This window comes from Hippopotamus amphibius, chromosome 10, assembly GCF_030028045.1.
Source record: "Hippopotamus amphibius kiboko isolate mHipAmp2 chromosome 10, mHipAmp2.hap2, whole genome shotgun sequence".
NCBI classification, from domain to species: Eukaryota; Metazoa; Chordata; class Mammalia; order Artiodactyla; family Hippopotamidae; genus Hippopotamus; species Hippopotamus amphibius.
In genome coordinates this window covers 58,054,288-58,079,141 of record NC_080195.1, presented here as the reverse complement: position 1 = coordinate 58,079,141, position 24,854 = coordinate 58,054,288, and the positions used below count along the sequence as shown (strand labels likewise).

Sequence of the window (24,854 nt, the reverse complement as noted above, 5' to 3'; positions counted from 1 at the left end):
AGGAGAAATTGACAGTAACAAACTAATAGTGGGGGACTTTAATACCCCACTTACATCAATGGACAGATCATCCAGAGAGAAAATCAATAAAGAAACACAGGCCTTAAATTATACATTAGAGCAGATGGACTTAATTAATATTTATAGAGCATTCTATCTGAAAACAGCAGAATACACATTCTTCTCCAGTGCACACGGAATATTCTCCAGTACTGACCACATGCTGGGCCATAAAGTAAGCCTCAATAAATTTAAGAAAATTGAAATCATATCAAGCATCCTTTCCGACCACAACACTACGAGATTAGAAATACACTACAAGAAAAGAACTAAAAATCACAAACTCGTGAAGGCTAAACAATATGCTAGCATGCAACCAAACAATGGATCACTGAAGAACTCAAAGAAGAAATCAAAAAATTCCTAGAGACAAATGAAAGTGCAAACACAATGATATAAAACCTATGAGATGCAGCAAAAGCAGTTCTAAGAGGGAGATTTATAGCAATACAAGCCTACCTCAGAAAACAAGAAAAATCTCAAATAAACAACTTAAACTTGCACCTAAAGCAATCAGAGAAAGAACAAACAAAACCCAAAGTTAGCAGAAGGAAAGAAATCATAAAGATCAGAGCAGAAATAAATGAAATAGAGATAAAGAAAACAATAGAAAAGATCAATGAAACTAAAAGATGGTTCTTCGAAAAGATAAACAAAATTGATAAACCTTTAATCAGACTTATCAAGAAAAAAAGGGAGAGGGCTCAAATCAATAAAATTAGAAATGAAAAAGGACAAGTTACAATGGACACCACAGAAATACAAAGAATAATAAGCAACTATATGCCAATAAAATGGACAACCTAGAAGAAACTGACAAATTCTTAGAAAGATACAATCTCCCAAAACTAAACCAGAAAGAAGTAAAAAATATGAGCAGACCAATCACAAGCACTGAAACTGAAACTGATTTTAAAACTCCCAACAAACAAAAGCCTAGGACCAGATGGCTTCACAGGTGAATTCTATCAAACATTTTTGTTTTTGTTTTTAGCCACGTTGTGTGGCATGCAGGATCTTAGTTCCCTGACCAGGGATCAAACCCACACCCCTGCATTGGAAGTTCAGAGTCTTAACCACTCAACTGCCAGGGAAGTCCCTCTATCAAACATTTAGAGAAGAGTTAACACCTATCCTTCTGAAACTATTTCAAAATGTGCAGAGGAAAGAACACTCCCAAAGTCATTCTATGGGGCCACCATCACCCTAATACGAAAATCAGACAGAGATACCACAAAAAAAGAAAATTACAGGCCAATATTACTGATGAATGAGATGCAAAAATCCTCAACAAAATACTAGCAAACAGAATCCAATAATATATTAAAAGAGTCACACACCATGATCAAGTGTGATTTATCCCAGGGATGCAAGGATTTTTTAATATCCACAAATCAATTAGTGTGATACACCACTTTAACAAACTGAAGAATAAAAACTATATGATCATCTCAATAGATGCAGAAAAAGCTTTTGACAAAATCCAACACCCATTTATGATAAAAACTCTCCAGAAAGTAGGCACAGAGGGAACCTACCTCAACATAGTAAAGGCCATATAGGACAAACCCACAGCTAACATCATACTTAATGGTGAAAAGCTGAAAGCATTTCCTCTAAGATCAGGAACAAGACAAGGATGTCCACTCTTGCCATTTTTATTCAACATAGTTTGGAAGTCCTAACCACAGCACTAGGAGAAGAAAAAGAAATAAAAGAAATCCAAATTGGAAAAGAAGTCAAACTGACACTATTCGCAGATTACATGATACTTTACACAGAAAATCCTAAAAATGCTACCAGAAAACTACTACAGCTCATCAATGAATTTGGTAAAATTGCAGTATAGAAAATTAATACACATAAATCTCTTGCATTCCTATACACTAACAACAAAAGGTCAGAAAGAGAAATTAAGGAAACAATCCCTTTTACTATCACATCAAAAAGAACATAATACTGGGACTTCCTAGGTGGTACAGTGGTTAAGAATCTGCCTGCTAATGCAGGAGACATGGGTTTCAGCCCTGCTCCATGGATATCCCACATGCCTTGGAGCGACTAAGACCATATGCCACAACTATTGAGCCTGTGCTCTAGAGCCCGTGAGCCACAACTATTGAGCCTGTGTGCCACAACTACTGAAGCCTGTGTGCCTAGAGCCTGTGCTTCGCAACAAGAGAAGCCACCACAATAAGGAGCCTGCGCACCATAATGAAGAGCAGCCCCAACTTGCCACAACTAGAGAAAGCCTGCGTGTAGCAACAGACCCAACACAGCCAATAAATAAATAAATAAATAAATAACTATATTTTTTAAAAAAAGAGCACAATACCTAGAAATAAACCTACCTAAGAAAGCAAAAGACCTGTACTCTCAGAACTGTAAGACACTGATGAAACAAACTGAAGACAACACAAACAGATGGAAAGACATACTATGTCCTTGGATTGGAAGAATCAATACTGTCCAAATGACTATGCTACCCAAGGCAATCTACAGATTCAATGCAATCCCTATCAAATTACCAATTATATTTTTGCAGATCTAGAACAAAAAAAATCTTAAAACTTGTATGGAAACACAAAAGACCCCGAATAGCCAAAGCAATCTTAAGAAAGAAAAATGGAGCTGGAGGAATCAGGCTCCCTGACTTCAGACTATACTATAAAGGTACAGTAAACAAAACAATATGGTACAGGGCACAAAGGCAGATTTACAGATCAATGGAATGGGATAGAAAGCCCAGAAATTAACCCATGCACCTATGGTCAATTAATCTATGACAAAGGAAGCAAGAGTATACAATGGAGAAAAGACAGTCTTTTCAGTAAGTGGTGCTGTAAAAATTGGGCAACTACATATAAAATTAGAACATTCTCTAACACCAAACACAAAAATAAACTCAAGATAGATTAAAGACCTAAATGTAGGACCAGATACTACAATACAAAACTCTTAAAGGAAAACATAGGCAGAACACTCTGTCATAAATTGCAGCAATCCTTTTGGATTTACCTCCTAGAGTAATGAAAATTAAAAAAAAAAACAAAAACAAATGGGACCTAATTAAACTTAAAAGCTTTTGCACAGCAAAGGAAACCACAAACAGAACAAAAAGACAACCCACAGAATGGGAGAAAATATTCACAAATTAAGCAACCAACAAAGGATTAATCTCCAAACTATACAAAGATCTCAAGCACCTCAATACCATAAAAACAAACAACCCAATCAAAAATTGAGCAAAGACCTAAATAGACGTTTCTCCAAAGAAAGCATACAGATGGCCAAAAGTTCATGAAAAGATGTTCAACATCACTAATTATTAGAGAAATGCAAATCAAAACTACAATGAGGTATTACTTCACACCAGTCAGAATGGCCATCATCAAAACGTCTATGAACAATAAATGCTGGAGAGGGTGTGAAGAAAAGTGAACCCTACTACACTGTTGGCAGGAATGTGAATTGGTGCACCCACTATGGAGAGCAGTATGGAGATTTCTTAAAAAACTAAAAATAGAGCTACCATATGATCCAGCAATCTCACTCCTGGTATATATATCTGGAGAAAACTGTACTTCATAAAGATACATGTACCCCAATGTTCATTGCAGCACTGTTTACAATAGCCAAGACATGGAAGCAACCTAAATGTCCATCAACAGATAAATGGCTAAAGAAGCTGTGGTATATATATACAATGGAATATTACTCAGCCATAAAAAAGAATGAAATAATGCCATTTGCAGCAACATGGATGGCCCCAGAGACTATCATACTAAGTGAAGTAAGTCAGACAGAGGAAGATAAATATCACACGATATTATATGTGGAATGGAAAAAAAACAATACAAATGAACTGATTTGCAAAACAGAAACAGACTTACAGACTTAGAAAACAAACTATGGTTACCAAAGGGGAAAGGTGGGTGGGTGGGGGGTGGATAAATTAGGAGGTTGGAATTAACATATAAACACTACTATATATAAAATAAATAATCAACAAGGACCTACTGTACAGCACAGGGAACTCAATACTCTGTATTAACCTATATGGGAAAAGAATCTGAAAAAAGATATATATATAGCTAAATCACACTGCTATACACCTGAAACTAACACAACATTGTAAATGAAATATACTCCAATATAAAAAATAAATTTAAAAATATATACACAAAAGCAGTAAACATTTCAATAAATAAATAAATAGCAAATTTAGGAAGACAGCTCCAGAGAAATTTATACATGTAAATCAGGGTGGTGAATCAACTTTTTTTTGAATGATAAAATTTCCTTAAACATTTTTTGGTCGTATTTGCTTAAAAAATTTAAATACATAAAAAATAGGGACCTCCTTGATGATGCAGTGGTTAAGGATCTGCCTGCCAATGCAGGGGACATGAGGTTCAAGCCCTGGTTCAGGAAGATCCCACACGCCTCGAAGCAACTAAGCCCGTGCACCACAACTACTGAGCCTGCATGCTGCAACTACTGAAACCCATGCCCTCCGCAGACCACAACAAAGAGTAGCTCCCGCTCATCTCAACTAGAGAAAGCCTGTGCTGAGTAATGAAGACCCAACGCAGCCAAAAAATAAATTTTTTAAAAATTCAAAAATAAATAAATAAATAAATAAATAACAGTTTAAATAGTGTTTTCAAAAAGATGTAATACATAACCAATTCTAACCCCACAGCATTCTGAGAACTGATTATTATTCACAAATGAATTAAAGAAACAATTCTTCCTTGTCTTACCAATTATTTTCATGATAATAAAATGTCTCCCACTTCAGATACTGAAGCAAAGCCCAAGTTACCAGTGATGCAGATAACATGAAGAATTTTTCTAATCTGTGTCTACAGATTACAGGCACACCACTGTCCAAACTGAACTGAAGCGGGAGTAGCAAGCAGAGAAAAGCAATAGAACGAGGACATGTTTAGTAGTTCTAATTAATCTATGACTGCTGAACAGTAATATTAAGTATTAGCACAAGATACAATTTTATTCATAGCAGATTTATCTAACTAATTATATTTTACTAAAGCTCATATTAAAATCAACATCACTTACCTGATGTATCTGTAGAGGAAAATTAAGAGGATAAAGCTCTACTACATGTGCTCTAAAGCTGAGGTATTTTAAACAAAGCTATTCAAATTTGACTATACTTTATTTGGAGATTGCAGTAATTCAAGTGTAGAGGAGAAAAACCTACCCATTTCTGCCATCTGTCTGACAGAAGAGAAGACTCTAATAACCTTACCTCTTTAAGGTACCGAACCAGGCGACACAGGGAGCTCACAAGCGACAGGGTGAAGCCGGTGAGACCCTGACTGTTCTGGAGCCCCTGGACCTCACGTCCTGTCCACCTCTCATATTCTGCCATTTCATGTTCCACTTCATGTATCATGTGCTTGAGGACATCTAGGCTGGGGTTGCTGTGATTCGGTAAGTCCGTGGAGGCTGTGCTGGCTGATAACATGCTATTCTTCTGTTTGGAAGGAGCACGCAAGTCTGGTTTTCTTTTCACTGACAATGACAGAAGTCATTCTATGTTAAGACCAGGAAAAATTATACTAGAAAAACGTTTGGGTGTTGTTCACAATTTATAAAAGGGTTTTTTTTAATCAAAGTCATCACCATTTTCTCATAAAGAATCTACACTGTTTAAACCAGATTTACGCTATCTATAACGAATGGATGAGAACCATCCTTTTAGAGTTACGTGGAATAAAAGGAGGCATTTCCTGGCTACCATTCAACAAACTCTTACTTTGTAGGATCCAACTGGATGAGTTTAAGGGAAAAGACATGTACTAAGAGACTAAGATAACTGTATCAAGTTACATGTTTAATAACCCACTTTGTCAATTAAGAGACTGAACCTTTATTTAGCAGCTGTTTTTGCTTCCTTGAGTTCAGCACTTGTCCTACAACATAGCTTGAGTCTAGAGTCTCAGTAGATTCTTCAGGTTGAAGCCTCGTATGGATTCTCTTAACAGCATTGGTAGCGTTCAGAGCAGCTAAAAGAGAGAATTTTTCCAAAAGTATCTCAAGTGAACAACAACAAAAAAATTTTAAACTTTTCAATTGACAGCTCAATCAGTATTTACTCAATCAGGCCAAGACAGTCAGAACTCAAGTCACGTTCCTTTAAAAATTACTGTTTAAGAAAGAACATAATGGAATAAGCTACTATTCTGGGAGAAATAATACAGTCGGGGATCAAACCTTTTTGTTCTCCTGATGGAGAAGCAGATGATGGAGTTCCTGAAGAGGCTGTTATTTGTGACTGTGTTGCTACTTTTTGCTGAATATCAGTCCATAGTTTATTAATTAACTCGGAATTATCTTCCTTTAGTTGGTGGAGAAACCTACAAATTATGGGACAAGATACATTAGAATTAATAAGTGCTATCATTAACTTGTTCAACTGTTCACATGTTTGATTTGAAAAAACTTTTAATAATTCATAATCAAAGAGAAATATTTGGCTTTAACTTACAAGATAAAAAACTAAAATGCCAGTCTGCTCCATGTTAGAAGAAATCACTCTATCTCCCTCCCAGTTTCCTAGCTATACTGGCTCCTAAACCTGAAGCGATTTGCCCTTTCTGAAGTTTTGTGCTATAGGCTCCATCCTCCTCTCTCTTTCTCTTGAAAAAGGACAAGGTTTCTACGCAGGAGCTTGTCCTCACAGCACAGTCTCTGCTCATTACTGAAGTAAAGTGACTGGAGCAGGCTCTGTCCCTGTGTGGCAGGGAGGTGGGGAGAGGGAATGAGAAGAGCTGCAGTGTAGGGGATGAGAGAGAGAAGCCTTTTGCTATCATCATCTTTGCCACTGATAGAGCTATTTTTCAATCTCCAACTGTCTGATATCTTTGTCTGTTCCCCAACTGGACTAATACTTAAAAGAGGTAGAGGGCCTAAAAGTGGAAACAACCCAAATGTCCACCAGCTGATGAATGGATAAGTAAAATGTGCTATGTCCACACAAAAGAATATTATTCAGCTGTGAAAAGGAATGAAATGCTAACGTTACAATATGGATAAATCTTGAAAGCATGTGACAGACACCAGACACAAAAGATCATATATTGCATGATTCTATATACAGGAAATGTCCAGCATAGGCAAATCTACAGAGATTAAAAAACAAAACAAAACCAGATTTATCTAATAAGTTAGATTGGGCTGAAAGGTTTGGGAGAAAACGGGGTCTGACTATTGAAGAGTATGGCGCTTCTTTTGGGGATAATGAAAATGTTCTGAAATTGATTGTGGGTTACACAGTTCAATGAATATACTAAAAATCTAAAAATCTTTGAATATTATGGTTTAAATGGGTAGATTGTATGGTATGTGAACTATAAATCAATAAAACTGTTATGAGAAAACAACAACGACAACGACAGAAGAAAGGGGAGATCTTACTTAGTGGCTCCACAAATCTCAACCTAGAGGAGCTGCTTTCAAGCAACCTGTGTACTGCACATTGAACACTGGGTTGCTATAAAGTTTAGTTAGCAAAAGGCCCATAATGTGGCCCATTCACATTATGGCTAGTTATCAAAGCATCAGAAAGACTCCTATGGTAGGCTTAAAAGATACCCATAACCTAATCCCTGGAATTTGTGAATGTTATCTTATCTGACTAAAAAGGGACTTTGCAGATGTGATTAAGTTAAGGATCTTGAGATAGGGAGATGCTCCTGGATTATCCAAGTGGGCCCTGAATGCAATCATAAGCATCCTTAAGAGAGAAGCAGAGGGAGGATTTGACACACACAAGTGGAGAAGGCGATGTGAGGTGGAGGCAGAGACTGGGGGTGATGCGGACACAAGCCAAAGGACACCATCAGCCACCAGAAGCTGGAAGAGGTAAGGAATGGATTCTAACTTAGAGTATCCAGAGGGAATGTGGCAATACCAACACCTTCATTTCAGTCTAGTGAAACTGATTCAGGATTTCTGGCCTCTAAACTGTGAGAGAAAAAATGTCTGTGGTTTGAAGCCACCAAGTTTGTGGAAATTTATTAACACAGCCCCAGAAAATTAATACAGATTTTGGTACCTGGATATGGGGTGCTGATGTAACAAATACCTAAAAATGTGAAAGTAGCTTCGGAATTGGATAATGGGTAAAAGCTGAAATAATTTTGAGGTGAATGATAGAAAAAACCTGATTGCCTTAAAAAGACTATTGGTAAAAATATGAATGCTAAAGACTCTTCCAGTAAGGGCCCAAGAGGAAGTGAGGCGCATGGTAGAGAAAGCCTATATCATCCTAGAAAATAATGTATCACCATAAATAGAATGTTGATAGAAATATGAATATTAAATGAGTTTCTGATAAGGATTCAGAAAGAAATGAGGAACATGTTATTGGATACTGGAAAAAAGGCAATCCTTACTATAAAGTGGCAGAAAACTAAGCTGAGTTGTATGGGAAGCAAAATTTGTAGGCAATGAAACTGGATATTTAGCTGTGGAGGTTTACAAGGAAAGCACTAAATGTGCAGCCTGCTTTCTTCTTGCTGCTTAGAGTGAAATGCAAGAGGAAAGAGATAAATTGAGAGAAGAGCTGTCAAGCAAAAAGGAACCGGGACTTGATTTGAGAAATTCTCACTCTTCAGATTGCAAAAGATGCTCAAATTAATATTCACTGTTAGGAAAGCAGGCTCTGGAGAGAAGGACAAGTGTATGGCTGGATAACCTTTTGCTACTTCTAAACAGGTGAGGCATATGACTCACGGATCCCCTCAATGATCTCAGGAGAAGCCAACAACAAAGATGGGATTATCCAGCAAAGATCGATGGAGGAGCTCTCGTCTAATGGTATGCTTTCCCATGACGTACACAGGAGACCCATAAGATCTTTCAAGGATGTTATACCAGCAGAAATACTACAAGCTGGTACTGAAAGGGTCAGAGATAGGATGAAATGAAGGAAGGGTGTCAAACTCCTAAAATTCTCCAGATAGTAAACAGGCTGATAAAATTACTCACGGGAAAACATGGGCTTCAGGAAAAAAAGGAATAATGATTTGAAAGCCAAGGCTGCAGGTATCAAGACCAGATCCACAGACACAGAGTCCAAGGCCAGAGCCACAAGCACAGAGCACAGAAACATGGACCCAAAGGGTGAAGTATCAAGCCACAGAGGATTATTACCAGGCCTTGAAACCTAATAAAATTTGCCCTGCTGGGTTGAGACTGGTGACCATTTCTTCCTTTGATTTTCTCCTTTTTAGAATGGTGATATCTATAATGATTATTGCCTATTTTGCTCCATCACTGTATCCTGAAAGCAGATAACTTGTTTTCTAGTTTCACAGGACCATAGATGGAGAATAATACTGGCCCAGGGTGTACCATATCCAGAGTTTTACCCATACCTGATTTAGATGATGAGATTTGGTTTGAGTTGATGTTTAGATGAAATTTTGAACCGAGGTGCTGCTGAGACACTGGGGAAATGAATGTAAATTTTGCATGTAGACCAGTGGGTGGGCTGTAGTAAGTTAAATTATGGTCCCTGAAGATACGCCCATGCTCTAATCCCTGGAACCTGAAAGTGGCCAAAAAGGGATCTTTGCAGATGTGATTAAGTTAAAGATCTTGAAATGGTGAAGTTATCGTCTGTGGGCCCTAAATGCAATCATGTATATTCTTATAAAAGAGAAGCAGTAGATTTTCACACACATACATACATGCACACACACAGACACGCACACACACGAGGTGATGTGAAGACAGAGGGAGAGACTGAAGTCATGCAGTCACAAGCCAAGGAAGACCAACAGCCATCAAAAGCTGGAATAGCAAAGGAACAGATTTTCTTCTAGTGCCTCTAGAGGGAGAGTGGCTCTGCCAACACCTTGATCTTGGTCCAGTGAAACTGATTTCAGATTTCTGGCCTCCAGAAGTGTGAGAAAATAAATTTCTGTTGTTTTAAGCCACGAAGCTTGTAAAAATTTGTTATAGCAACTCCAGGAAACTAACACACTACCTTAAATTTGGCAACTTTCAGTTAAGAAATTTAAAATATTTTACACATATTATTTTTGAAATATGACAGGAGGGGAAAGAAATTACTTTAAAGTATTTATCTCCATATGAAGACAATAATCTCACTTAGATCTAGAACTCAATTTTACTTATTTTATTTACTTTGGGCACTGCTTCACATCCAAGCTCCTTCCATCTCCACTGATGACCACTGATGAGCACCAATACTATTTTATGGCAGCATCAACTACAACTGTATTTTAATGACTTTATTTCATAGACAGCTTAGGAATATCAGCATCTCTAATTATATCCCTAACATACAAACCCCATCCAAAGGAAGCTACCCAAGTCTACTGGAAAGAGCAATTTTCCTTGTCATGCAGTTTTTGCCACTTGGGATTTCCTCCTCTCGATTCTTTCCCCCTTGTTTCCCATGGGTGCCTCTAACAACACCTCTCCCTCTCCCTAGCCTGTACACAAAGCTTTACAGAGGAAGTAAGGTAGTGGTAATGCTTAAAATGAGAGAAATGCTTGCAATCACTGCTTCCTCACTTGGAATGCAATGACCTCTAAAAACATCAATGACTCAGTAGAGGCTTTTGAGGATTGAGTTAGGAACTTATTTATCATGTTTAATATTTGCTATGAGAAATCAATTCAGTGCTCACAGGAACTCACAGAATTCATAGAAATTTTTAAACCAGAAGACACCTTAGAAATCATATGTTCTACCCTGACTCATATTTTACAACTGAGGAAATAAAGACCCAGATTATCTAATTACTAAGTAACCAACAGCCTAGTCCCCAGATTCCAAGTCTAACACATATTCTGAAACCTCATGCCCAGTGGTCAATAAGTAACATTTTGAGACATAAGGGATTCATAAGTTGGAAATTGCCCTTTCAAACAATAAAACCTTAACCTGCCAAGTGAAAAAAATTATTTGATTCAAGTGTAAAGAATAAAAGTAATTGTGGGGACTTCCCTGGTGGTGCAGTAGTTAAGAATCCGCCTGTCAATGCAGGGGACATGGGTTCAATCCCTGGTCTGGGAAGATCACACATGCCATGGAGCAACTAAGCAAGTGTGCCACAACTACTGAGTCTGTGTGCCACAACTATTGAAGCCCTCACACCCTAGACCCCGTGCACCACAACTACTGAGACCAAGCATGGCAACTAGAGAAAAGCCCAAGCACAGCAATGAAGACCCAAGCCAGCCAATAAATAAATAAATAAACAAAAATAAAAATTAGTATTATCCCTATTAAAAAAAAGTGATTCCGTACAAGATTAATTATATTTAGATTCTGAAAGGAAAAGTACTTAAAAGCTGATACATATTCCCAGGTATTCCTAAGAAAATGGTGACCAGCTAAATTTGAATTACTCTACATATCCTCCAAAACACTATATAGTGAAACAAGAAAAGCAAGCATTATTGGAGAATTACAGAAAAACAACAATAAGAATAAAAATAAGATTAAGAAGAATACAAAGCATTAGTGAAAATGCTTGAAGTGGAAAACAGGAAAAATCTTTTCTGAATATAAAAGGAGTCTCTGAAAAAGAAAAATGAAACAGTGATTTAGAACTAATATCTAAAACTATAATTCAAGAAAACCTTACAAACCAAAAAAAAACAAAACAAAACAAAACAAAAAACAGAACTGAATATATATATATGTATATATGAAAGGGCCTATATATATATATTATAACATAATATAATACAATATATATTACATATATGTATAAATAATATAGGAAAGGGCCAACTGTGTTGAGAAAGGAAAAATTGACCTGGAAAGGTAAACTCTAAGACACAGCTTAGCAATATCTAAATTTTAAAGATAAAGGAAATCAGGTCACTAGATAAAAATGCCAAATTATTTATAAGGGCAAGAAAATCATCCTAGCATCAGACTTCCCAAAAGCAACATTCTAAGCAAACCAAGAATGGAGTAGCATTTTCAAGAAAGTTAAGTAAACAAAACAGGAACCAAAGATTTTATATCCAGCCAAAATGTCCTTCAAATATCAAAGCCACATAAAAACTTCTAAACTTTTAAAAACTTACAGGGAATACTATATTTACAAGCCCTACACCATGGGTTTTGTCTAACTGAGAGAATCAACCAAGAGTTAACTAGGGAAAAAGGACTGATGATGAGCATTTAATATATTTAACTATAGCTCTAACTAAAACAAAAATGGAGATACAAGAGGAAAAAATATGTAAATGTTTTATGTTCTGTTAAAGGGAAAAAATGCAGCTAAAAAATGGGGATGAGGGGACTTCCTAGGTGGTGCAGTGGTTAAGAATCAGCCTGCCAATGCAGGGGACCTGGGTTCAAGCCCTGCTCCAGGAAGATTCCACATGCTATGGAGCAACTAAGCCCGTGTGCCACAACTATTGAGCCTGCGCTCTAGAGCCCGTGAGCCACAACTACTGAAGCCCGCACATCTAGAGCCCGTGCTCTACAACTAAAGAAGCCACAGCAATGAGGAGCCCGTGCACCACAACAAAGAGTAGCCACCCCCCCACCGTCGTAACTAGAGAAAGCCTGTGTGCAGCAGCAGAGACCCAACACAGCGAATAAATAAATAAATAAATTTATTTAAAAAAAAATAATAGGGATGAGGGACTTCCCTAGTGGCACGGTCGTTAAGAATCTGCCTGCCAATGCATGGGACATGGGTTCAATCCCTGGTCCAGGAAAATCCCACATGCTGCGGAGCAACTAAGCCCGAGCACCACAACTACTGAGCCTGCACTCTAGAGCCATGAGCCATGACTACTGAAGCCCATGCACCCTAGAGCCCATGCTCTGCAACAAGAGAAACCACTGCAATGAGAAGCGCACGCACTGCAATGAAGAGTAGACCCTGCTTGCCACAACTAGAGAAAGCCTGTGTGTAGCAACGAAGACCCAATGCAGATAATACATTAATTAGTTAGTTAATTAATTAATTAATTAAAATATACATATATTAAAAGAAAGAAAGTTATTATGGCACTTCTCCACAAAAAAAGCACTAGGTTCCAATAGTTTCACAGGGGAATTCTACCAAACCTTCAAAGTACAGATAGTCCCAATGCTACATAAATTGTTCCAGAACTTAAAAAATTGGAAAACCTTCCATCAAATGCTTCTTATGAAATCAAGTATAATGTTGTTACATCTAATATTGAATATTTTAAAATTATAGATAATATCATTTATGAAATTAATGCAAGAATACTACTAAATATTAACAAACAACATCCAAAATGACAATAATGGAAATAATATGCCAAGTAGAATTTATTTCAGGAATTCAAGGATATTTCAATAAGACATCTGTAATATAATGAACCATATTAATAGATTTAGTCAGGAAACACATATTTTTTCCTATAGATGTTAAAAAGTCTTTGAAAAAATTCAACACTCACTTTTTTTCTGTATTTATACACATATCCCCATATCCGCTCCCTCCCATGACTCCCCCCCACCCTCCCTATCCCAGCCCTCTAAGTCATCACGCATCATCGAGTTTATCTCCCTATTTTATACAGCAACTTCCCACTAGCTATCTATTTTACATTTGGTAGCAACACTCATTTTTGATAAAAACACTCAAGAAAACTGGATTTGAAAGATGTTTCCGTAGCATTGTTTAAAAAAAAAAAAAGACCTGAATACTGAAGCCAGCACTTAAGAGGAAACAATAGTATCATTTTCACAGATCAGGAGCAAAACAAGAATGCCCACTATTTCCACTATTATTTACCAATAGCTACTGCAATATACAAAAGAAACATCTAGCGATATACGACTCAGAAAACAAAACTATGTCTATTTGCAGATGACATGATAGAATACCTAGAAAATCCTAGAAAATCAATGCTAAAACTAACTCAACAAAGGTTCAATAAGGTAGCGGAATATCAAGATAACACACTGAAATCAGCTTGGCAACAAAATGGCAGGCTCCAGGACAGTTCACACCAATGAGTACTCCCTAGTACCTCCACCACCAGCGTCCTTGTCCCCGCAGTGAGCCACAGCCGCCCTCCACCTCCCCAGGAGATCCTCCGAGACCAGCAGGACATTTGCTTACTCACTGCTCACTAGAAGGAGGCCTCTTCCAGTTATATTCCTTTTCAGAGGCTTTGTCTTCTGCATGGGAAACGGACTCCTCCAAGGCTACTATCTGGTTTACTGTGCTGAATACCCTGCTGAGTGGTACACAGACATACAGTTTAGCCTGGGTGTCTTCTTATTTATTTTGGTAATGGGAATCAACATTCATAGTGACTATAATGGCCCAGCCCAGGAAGCCTGGGGAAATCATCTACAGGATTCCGCAAGGTGGCTTGTTCATGTACATTTCTGGAGCCAATTTCCATGTTGCGATGACTGAACGGAGAGGCTATGCCCTGGCCACCTGGTCCCTTCTAGCACCTGTATTTGCAATTTTTCTCACTTTCTTTCCTTGGGCTGCGAGCTTTTCACCACCATGAGTTCTACCTCAAGATCTTTGAGGACTACCCCAAGTCTCAGAAAGCCCTCGTTCCATTCACCTTTTAAAGAAACCAAATAAAAAGGGAACAAAGCTCCCATGACCCTGTTGAAAACCATAAAGCTTCCAAACCTGTATCTTTTAAAGTCCCACTGTGTATATGTAATAGTAGGCCTCTGGTGGTCCGGCAGATAACCTGAGGATTCTGCATGGGTCCCCTTAGTGTTTCTTCCCATCTGCCCTGGGGGGGTCTCTGTCCTGATCTCCTTTTGAAGCTTCAACAAGGCCCTTTTTTACAGCGCCATCTGCTTCTTAGCTAATCTTCCTAGAAAGTGTAAAATTCCCTATGTATTTTTTTCTTTGGATGACCCAAGTACAGGTGGCTTTACACTTGTTCTGTATCACTGTAAGACAGCTCTGTGGTCGAGAAAGTTTTGAGTTGAGGGCAGTGCTTATAGAATTTATTAAAGGTACACATTTGACACTTAAACATATCAACAGAGATTTAAATTCTGAAGCTGCACACACCCAGAGCAAATCTCCTCCCAAATGAAAACCGACTCACATTTTCCTTTTCCTTAGTTAATAGTGAAAGATGTGAAATGATTAAGCAGACTTTTAATAGAGGAGCCCTCTCTTCATGTCCCTGAAAATGCAACAATGCACTGACCCCATTTCAAATTTGTGCACTGTCTTAGTGCCTCTGTCTTCCTGAAGATTCCACAATCCCTGTTAGAGATATCATAGGCTAATCCAGAAAACTGGTGTAGGTTTTACTGACAGGTTTTAATAACCACAAAGAACAGATGACTCTGGTTGACTACAGAGAGAGGGTATAAAAGCATTTTACAATAGACTGCAAGTTCTCATATTCTTAGAAAACCAGTGGAAATATCTAATTTGAGAGTGTCAAATAAGGGACTTTACTGAGTAAGAGCATATGCTGTTTGCCTCGATGAGACATGTACAATGATGGTGAAGCATCTCAGAAGCAACCGCAACTCTTCCCTTCTGGAGTTTCTGCATCATGGTCCTTAGGATCTGATCAAGAAGGCACCCCTAGGAGGACTTGAACTTCAGTCCTCAAAAGTCCCTGAGGGCAGAGGCTGAAAACTGCAACTGGAGGGACGTCTCTAGGCAGAAAACCTGCTTTGTTTGGCTCCAACAGTGTTTCACACATAGTTTGGTTTTCTTTTTCTTTTTTTTTTTTAACATTCAAAGTTTCCAAAATTTAGAAATCAGGAGGTTTCTACCTTCTCTAGTTTCCTTTTAAAAGTTGGAAGAATTGGGCCTATGGAGCCTGCTAAGAACTGGGACTAATCAGCTGGTAGACACCAGAATTTGCAGCCTCTGTGGGGGGGTCACCCTCGAGTGAGTGCTGAGACATTCAGCTCTCTAAGGGGCTAAACACTCGTCATCAGAATGTATGACGATATCTGTCTCTGCAGGTCTAGGTTTGTGGTCAGCATTGGTAATATTCAGCAAACCCCTTTGAGAAATGAGCATCACTTTTATCAGATGTAGTGCTAAGAAATTCACTAGATAAAACACATAGGACACTCAAAAGATCTGAAGATGATGCAGATTACTGAAAAATACAAATTGTAATCATATAAATACACGTTTTGCTGTCTAAATGCCTCTCAAATCATGGATAAGTATTCTTTTTTAATTAAAAGATCCCCAAACAACAACAACAAAAAAAACCCCACTGAAATCAATAGCCTTCATAACACAAACAACTAGTTAGAGGGTGTAGTCGGTGGGGGGGAGGGAGGGATGGATTGGAAGTCTGGGATTAGCAGATGCAAACTATCATATATAGAATGGATAAACAAGGTCCTAGTGTACAGCACAGAGAACTATATTCAATATCCTTGATAAACCATAGTGGGAAAGAGTATGATAAAGAACATATATAGGTATAACTGAATCACTTTGCTGTACAGCAGAAACGAACACAACACTATAAGTCAACTATCCTTCAATAAAATAAATTTTTTAAAAAACGAGAGATGCCATGGGAGTTCCTTGGTGGTCTAGTGGTTAGGATTCGGTGCTTTCACTGCCATGGCCCAGGTTCAATTCCTGGTCGGGGAATCAGCAAGCTGCACAGTGGAGCCAAAAAAAAAAAAAGAGAGAGAGAGAAGCCATTTTTGGCCTAAGCCATTTTGTGATCGAAGTCTGACTACAATGCTTGCCCTTGAACTAGTCTCAGTAATTAATGATCTTAAGGGAAGTAAGGGAATTCAGGAAAAAAGTAAAAGCAGTCAAGAAACAAGAATCCAGCAATTAAACACAGTCCTAGTTGCTCCTCAAGGGATATACATAACCGTCTGATACAGTCTTTAAGTTCTGCAGGAACTAAGGCCCCTACCTTAGTTATGTGGAGGATGTGGAGGATGGAATGATGATGTTGACCCTCCTGACTTCAACTAAAGCTTGGACTCTGTCAAACTTTGCTCTGATTCTATGCTGAATTCTCCTCTGCTCAGGCCCCTTTAAGAATATGCATGCACCCTTAGCTTAAAACTTCCCCATTTTTGCTGTCTGAGGAGACACTGCTTCGGGAAAGATCCCTGGAGTTCACCTTACTTGTTCCAAGTAATAATAAATCCTTCCTTCTCTCTCTTAAAAAAATAAATAAGTAAAATAAAATAGTAACAACAGCAAAAACACTTAGGAATAATCTCAACATGAAATGAGCAAACCTATATGAGAAAAACACTCTTCAAAAACAAAAAGGTAGACTTTAACAAATGGAAAAACATACTTTGTTCTTGTATAGTAAAACCCAACATAATAAAGATGTCAAGTCTCTCTAGTTAATTTATTAATATAACAAAAATACCAATAAACTTTTTTATGAAGCTAAATAAATTGATACTAAACTCATAAAGAAAAACAAACATGTAAGATTCACTACAAAAACTCTGAACTAAAAAAGGCTATGAGGGAAGTCTATTAAAATAACACAAACTCTAATTAAAACAGTGTGGTACTGGAGAAATGATTAGAGAAACAAGGCCAGTGGACTAGAACAGAAAATTCAGAAGCAGATGCAGGTATACACGGTAATTTATGCACACAGGCAGAAGCTCAAATCAGTGAGGGAAGGACAATCTTTTTAATAAATGGTGTTGGGGCAGCTGCATAGCCATTTAGGAAAAGATCAAAATTGGACCCATACCTCACACCACATACCAAAATAAACTCTGAATGGATCAGAGAACTAAATAAAAAAATAAAATACAGAAGTATTCAAAGAAAACATGGAATTCACTCATTTTATAGATACATAAAATCTTAAATCTTTTGCTTGTTAAAGAAATTAAAAAGATAACAAACTGGGAGAAAATATAACATGTTACACAGGTAAAAGACTAATATCCTTAATACATAAAGAATGCTTACAAATTAATAAAAAAAAAAAAGGACCAAAACCCCAAAAGCAAAATGGGCAAAAGACATAGACAGTTCATTGTAATGTCCCTTAAATACATGAAAAAATTATCAATTTCACTTATAACAGAAATGCAACATAAAACTACACTGAGATAACATTTCTCACCTATGAAATCAGCAAAAAAGTCTGACAACACACTCTGGTGCAGACACTCTTGTATGTTGCCAGTAGGAGTGCAAGATGCTACAACACTTGTAAAGCAGAATTCAGTAATTTTTAAACAAAATTACATAGCATTTACCTTTTAACCCTAAAATCCCACCACTGCAGCATCTTTTAATTGAAAAATATTGGAAACAACTTAAATATATATATGAGTTTTCCAACTAAAACTAAATAAAGATGTGCAAAAGAATGAAATTGGACCCCATCTTACACCACGCACAAAAATTAACTCAGAATGGATTAAAAGGACTTCTCTGGTGGCGCATAGGTTAAGAATCTGCCTGCCAATTCAGGGGACATGGGTTCAATCCCTGGTCCGGGAAGATCCCACATGACATGGAGCAACTAAGCCTGTGCACCACAACTACTGAGCCTGGGCTCTAGAGCCCACAAGCCACAACTACTGAGCCCGTGCTCCTAGAGCCGTGCTACACAAGAGAAACCACTGCACTGAGAAGCCTGTGCACCACGACGAAGAGTAGCCCTGTTCGCCACAACTAGAGAAAGCCTGCATGCAGCAACGAAGACCCAATGCAGCCAATAAATAAATAAAATAAATACATTTTAAAAAATTGATTAAAGACTTAAATATTAGACCTGAAATGGTAAAAATCATAGAAGAAAACATAGTGGAAGCTCATCAACATTGGTCTTGGCAACAATTTTTTGGATCTGACACCAAAAGCACAAGCAAAAAAGCAAAAATAAGTAAGCAGAACTACATGAAACTAAAAAGCTTCTGCATAGCAAATGAAACAATCAACAAAATAAAAGGTCAACCTATGGAATGGGAGAAAATATTTGCAAATCATATATTTAATAAGGGGTTAATATCCAAAATATATAAAGAACTCATACATCTTGAAAGCAAAAAACCAAACAATCCAATTTAAAAAATGGGCAGAGGAACTGAAGAGGCATTTCTCCAAAGATAACATACACAAAGCCAACAGGTGCATGAAAAGGTGCCTGACATCACTAATCATCACACAATGGAATATTATACAGCCACGATAAAGAAGGAAATCCTGCCATTTGTGACAACATGGATGAACCTGGAAGGCATTACATTGAGAAATATGTCAGACAAAGAAAGACAAATATTGTATAATGTCACTTATATGTGGAATCTAAAAAAGCTGAACTCACAGAAACAGAGTAGAGTGGTGGTTACCAGGGGCTGGGAGGTGGGGAAAATGGGGAGATGGTAAAAGGGTACAAATTAAGATGAATAACTTCATGTGATTATAGCTAATAATATTGTATTTTATACTTGAAAGTTGCTAAGAGAGTAGAGCTTAAATTTTTTCACCACAAAAAAGAAATTGTAATTATATGATGTGACAGAGTTAGTGAGAACATCACTACGTTCCATGATGGTAACCATTCTGCAATATATAAGTATATCAAATCAACATGCTGTACCCCTTAAACTTATACAACATTATATATCTATTATATCTCAATAAAGCTGGGGGGAGGGAAGAAATGGCCTTGGAAAAAAGGGAAGCATTGTAGATATTTATGCCATATATACTTACGTGTCTGCATTTGTGTTTGACTGAGAGTTTAGAGAGTTATCCAACTCATTCTCACTTTCTTCTGACTGGCTGTTAACAGTTCCTTCTCGTTCGTCATCATCTATTTCATTAAGAGCCTTTCTCAACACAACAATAAAATAATAACACAGGTTGGTTATACACACACTCTTCCTTTCTTTCTTTTTATGGTAACAGAAGTTTCTCCTTCTAAGCCTAATCCCTCCACATGTAGTCTAGAACCCAAACTCTCTTAACTCCTTCCAGTCTATCAATTGCCCCTCCTCTCTCCTGCTTCTTCAACCTTCTCCTTACTGGCCTCAGCTCATCCACATTTAAATGTGAGGCTCTCCCATCTTATCCTGACCCTATACTTGCCTTGAACTACCAGCTGTCTTCTCTTTTTGTGCCATAAACTTCTTGAAAGAGCTGCCCCCCACTTCTCATTCACCATTTATGCCCAGCAACTTGCTTCTGCCCTGCCACTCCATTTAAACTGTTCTCTACATGGTCAACATCAACACACTTTATCCCAAATCAAATGGATATTTCTGCCTTTGCCTTCCCTTACTTCTGACTCATTAGACATCAGTGACCACTCATTTCTTTCCTTCAAAATCTTTATAAACTTTTCTTTTTTACTTCCATGATACCATATTTTCTTGATGTTTCTTCTTCTTTTGGCCAGTCCTTCCCAATCTCCTTTATTGGTTCTTTTTCTACCCTTCCCTTATATTTGATGTCACTCAAGGTCTTCCCTTTGGACCTTTTCGTCTCTCATCTGACTCATTTCCTATATGATTATATCTAATACCAAGGTGCAATTACAAGCCAAATGCTGTTAATTTCCAAATCTCTGTTTTCACCCAGATCTCTCTTGAGCCCTCAACATTTATAGCCAACTGCCTAAAGATATTCCTAGGAGAACATCTTACACACATACACTCAACATGTCTAAAATTTATCATTTTCCTAAGCCTCTTCTATCATTCTTTCAGAAACTTTGTTCCTGCCATATTACCAATACCACGAACAGCATCACCATCTACTTAGATTCTCAGGTGAGCAGATTGAAAACCATCCTTCTTCCTCATCCATCACATCCAAGCAGTCACCCAATTCTGTCAAGTCTACCCCTTTTTAAGCTCTCAAGTCTATCCCTCTTCACCTGTACCTCCTTCCCTACTGCCACTGCTTTGGGTCAGTCCTCACCACTTCTCACTAAGATTCCAACCTGACTCTTCTAACCAGATCCTCTCACCAGTCTTGTCTCTCCCTCCCCAATCCATCTTCCACACTACTATCACTTTCGCCATGACTATGCTCTTCTTAAAATCCTTTAGTGGCTCTACTCTTGCTTTCTGGTTCCTGGCGCTATCTCAGCTGATCCTCGCAACAACCACAGCAGGTATATTCTATTTCCATTCAACAAAAAACACTCTGAGCCAACCCCATACCTCGAGAAATCAACTCAATATCAAACAGCTAGCAAGTAACAGAACACGAACACAGAATCACCTGACTCCAAAGTGGGACGTGGAAAGACTCTCTCGCTGTTTCCATATCTGTAGATGGTGACACAGTCTTATGGAGCCACACAGCCTACATGTGAATGCCATCTCTAATGCTAACTAGCTATGTGATCCTGGACAAGTCACTTCCTTTTTCTGAGTCTCAAGTTTTTCATCTGCTAAATGGGGATAATAACAGTAACTACCTCCTAGGTAAGCATTCAATACCTGTTAGCTATTATTATCCAGTCCTATTTTGTTCAGTATAAGCATTACTCACAGAAAGTACAATATGCTTGAGTAAGAAAATTCTAGCGACCACAACTTGGTATTTAGATATTAAAGCTTTTGCAATGTTTACCACAATACCTATCTACATCAACTTTAATATCAGCACGAGCATCATGGAGGAGAGCAAAGCACATTACCTGTGGCTCAATGACAGATTCACTAAGGATGGCCTGGGTGACAGGGTCTTGATTTACCACAATGGGACCCTGAGAGGAATGAGGAGCCATTGTTACATTCGGAAACCCTGCAGAAGGAAAGTAAGTCATGACGATTTTGTTTCATTTACTTAAACTGACGTCACATGCACTATACACTGCCATAGGTTTGAATCATCATACAAAAGTCTTAAACAATAACAGCAACTCACACTTAAATAGTGCTTACTATATGTCAGGCACTGTTCTACATGCTGTTACATATATTAAATTGTTTCACCCTCACAAAACCCTACGAGGTCATTACTGTTATTATTTTACACACGGGTAAACTGAAACTCAGAGATGTGAAGTGACTGGCACAGAGTCACACCAATGAGTGGTCAAGCCAGAATTCAGACCTTAAACTGAAAACTAATGATCTCTTTTAAGGGGTTAAGATAAACAACAGACTATATACACATTAAAGTGAATAATATTGTGTATCTCACAAGAGGCAAAGTTCCTTTTAGAGAGAGTATGAAGGTGCTTGAGGTTTTAAATTAAGCTTTACTCAAATTACATACAAAACAGACACTTTAATTATAAGGTAATTTAATATTAATAAGCTGAAAATTAAGACATATTTTAAATTATGAAATCTTATACATGTCACAAAATATTTCAGTAAATAGTAACAATTTACCTTTCCTTAGCTGAGTAATTTGTAGTAGTCAATGTTCTTAGTGAAAAGCAAATAAATTATAATAAATCTATGCCTAATAACTCTTTCATGGTATCCACTCTAGAATACATGTAATATAAATAATATGATACCTGAAAAAAGACTTTAAATTCTTTCAAATAGCCAGGTGTGGGCTATGGTTAATAAGATAAAGAGACTTTTTTTTTGTTTGATGTGAATACTTCACCTGTGCGTCTACGAGGAAAATCAACAAACAGATCTTTTGCTGTAGCCATCAAATGATCAGAGTTTTCCAATACATCATGCATCTGGTATTGATCAGAAAGAATCTAGATACATGTTAATGATAAATATTATTACTCAGAAAAAATATATATGTATATACTTAATAAACCACAAAGGACATGTCCGTACAAAGGCAGGAGCTTAAAAATAATCTAAAATTCTTCAGCGGCAATATCGTTAAGTACCAGTAGATGGGGCTATTACAATAATTAGTGGATTTCAAAAGCTTGGCTTCAATTCAAATAAATACATTATTAAACTATGACCCAGTCCACACACAAATGTAAAGTTAAATGTAAATATACACCAAAATAAAAGTTTTGCTTACCCTTACTCTTTGGTTAACCCACTCTTACTCTTTGAGAACCACTCTGATATTTTCTTTTAGTTTCTATTCTATTCTTTCAAGTGATGGTTGCAACCCACTAACTTGATTTTACAATCCATTAACAAGCTGTGATACACAGTTTGAAAAACATTGAGTAAACATATGAATCTTTGAGCCATAAATTCAGATGTGTGAATCTTTGGTGTTTTAACTACTAAAGTGATCTCATTATTCACTAATGGGTCATGAACCACAACTTAAAAAACATGATGTGAGATATGAGTTTGGGGGCAATAAACAAAAAAGTGATGCTTCTGCATCTAAAAACAAGTTAGATTTTTATCCTGGAGAAATGAGAACTCAAAAAATACCATTACAGTGGTGCCTATGATTAGGTACTTTCAACTTAGAAGGACCTGCAGGCCACAGTAAAAGCAAGTCAACTCCACCCACCACCACCAGATGGCATTCTTAGGTTGAAAGGCATTTCAAAATTGGCAACTGCCCAGTTTCCAACACTGACTCAAATCAAAACATGTGGGGAAAAATGCTCTTACCAGAATTTCTCTAGACCATGGAAACAAGTATATAATATGACCTCAGTTATTGTTTTCAGACATGAAGAAAAATAATGAGAGTCACCTTCTGACTTTTTCCCTTTCTTCCCCTGCTAAAATAAAGCCAAGCAGGTTGGCTGGCTCAGTTAAGTGAGAATAAAGTCCTGAATTTGTTCCTTCCACAAAGAGTAAGCTTTGGAATGGTATAAGGCAAAGAGCACATTTGGAGTCAGAAGACTGGCATCCTAGGCCCATTCAAGAGATACTAGGCAAAACCCAACCTCTTTAAATTTAGTTTACTGATATGTAAGTGAGGATACGACAACTTTCTCAACCCCACAGGGGTGTTATAAGGTGTGGACACACTGCAAATCTGTATACAACTCTAGGGATATTGGAGAATGTGGTTACAACTTAAATTTCCATCCCTGGTTAGCCATCTTGCAGGACATTAGAGCTTAAGAAAGAAAATCAATGGAGCATTATAATCTACCACTTACACTAGAAAAATTATACAAGGTATATTTCCTAATGGCAGTTTTAAGAGTTTACTATTTTAAAAACAGGCACTGAGCTCCTATCAAAATAAAGAAATACAAATTGACAGGAGCAGATTGTGGAGGAATAATTTTATTATATCAAGACCTGGTATGCTCAACACTGCTAATTATTAGAGAAATGCAAATCAAAACTACAATGAGATATCACCTCACACCAGTCAGAATGGCCATCATTAAAAAGTCTACAAATAATAAATACTGGAGAGGGTGTGGACAAAAGGAACTCTCTTACACTGTTGGTAGGAACGTAAACTGGTGCAGCCACTATGGAGAACAGTACGGAAGTTCCTCAAAAAACTAAAAATAGAGCTACCATATGATCCAGCAATCCCACTCCTCAGCCTATACCCAGAAAAGATGAAAACTCTAATTTGAAAAGATAGATGCACCCCAATGTTCATATATATGTATAACTGAATCACTTTGCTGTACACCTGAAAGTAATACAACATTGTAAATCAACTATACTTCAATTTAACAAAATTTTTAAGACCTCATATTAATTACAATGAGGTCTCCAGTAAATCCACTGCCCTGCAGCCCTCTCCCTGCTAGTCCCTGCCCAGGCTCCTTGGGGCAGATGGCTTGAGTGGCCAGAGGTCAGTGCATTGGCCTTCTCTTGCTCTTTCTGGATTTTTTTTTTATCACTCCTCTATGATAAAATTCATCCTCATGATAGGTACATCAATCTCTGCAGGCCCATCTGTATGTAT

General features: G+C 37.5%; 1 protein-coding gene across 13 annotated transcripts in view; it reads right to left on the bottom strand.

Annotated features, from left to right (window-relative positions):
* The window catches only part of SPICE1 (spindle and centriole associated protein 1), a 64,094-nt gene that overhangs the window by 22,557 nt on the left and 16,683 nt on the right, over positions 1-24,854 (bottom strand). For 10 of the 13 annotated variants that reach the window (XR_009047764.1, XR_009047761.1, XR_009047762.1 and 7 more), the window contains exons 5-11: positions 22,638-22,740; positions 21,709-21,815; positions 19,773-19,888; positions 14,203-14,316; positions 6,307-6,449; positions 5,961-6,098; positions 5,339-5,604 (exon numbers count right to left, since the gene is read on the bottom strand). Coding sequence is in view for 8 of the 13 variants with exons in the window: in XM_057697320.1 (XP_057553303.1) it covers positions 5,339-5,604; positions 5,961-6,098; positions 6,307-6,449; positions 14,203-14,316; positions 19,773-19,888; positions 21,709-21,815; positions 22,638-22,740 (987 nt within the window). In the remaining 5 variants the exon portion in view is untranslated. The remainder of the gene's footprint in view (positions 1-5,338; positions 5,605-5,960; positions 6,099-6,306; positions 6,450-14,202; positions 14,317-19,772; positions 19,889-21,708; positions 21,816-22,637; positions 22,741-24,854) is intronic. The other 3 variants (XR_009047765.1, XM_057697327.1, XM_057697326.1) reach the window with 2 other exon arrangements.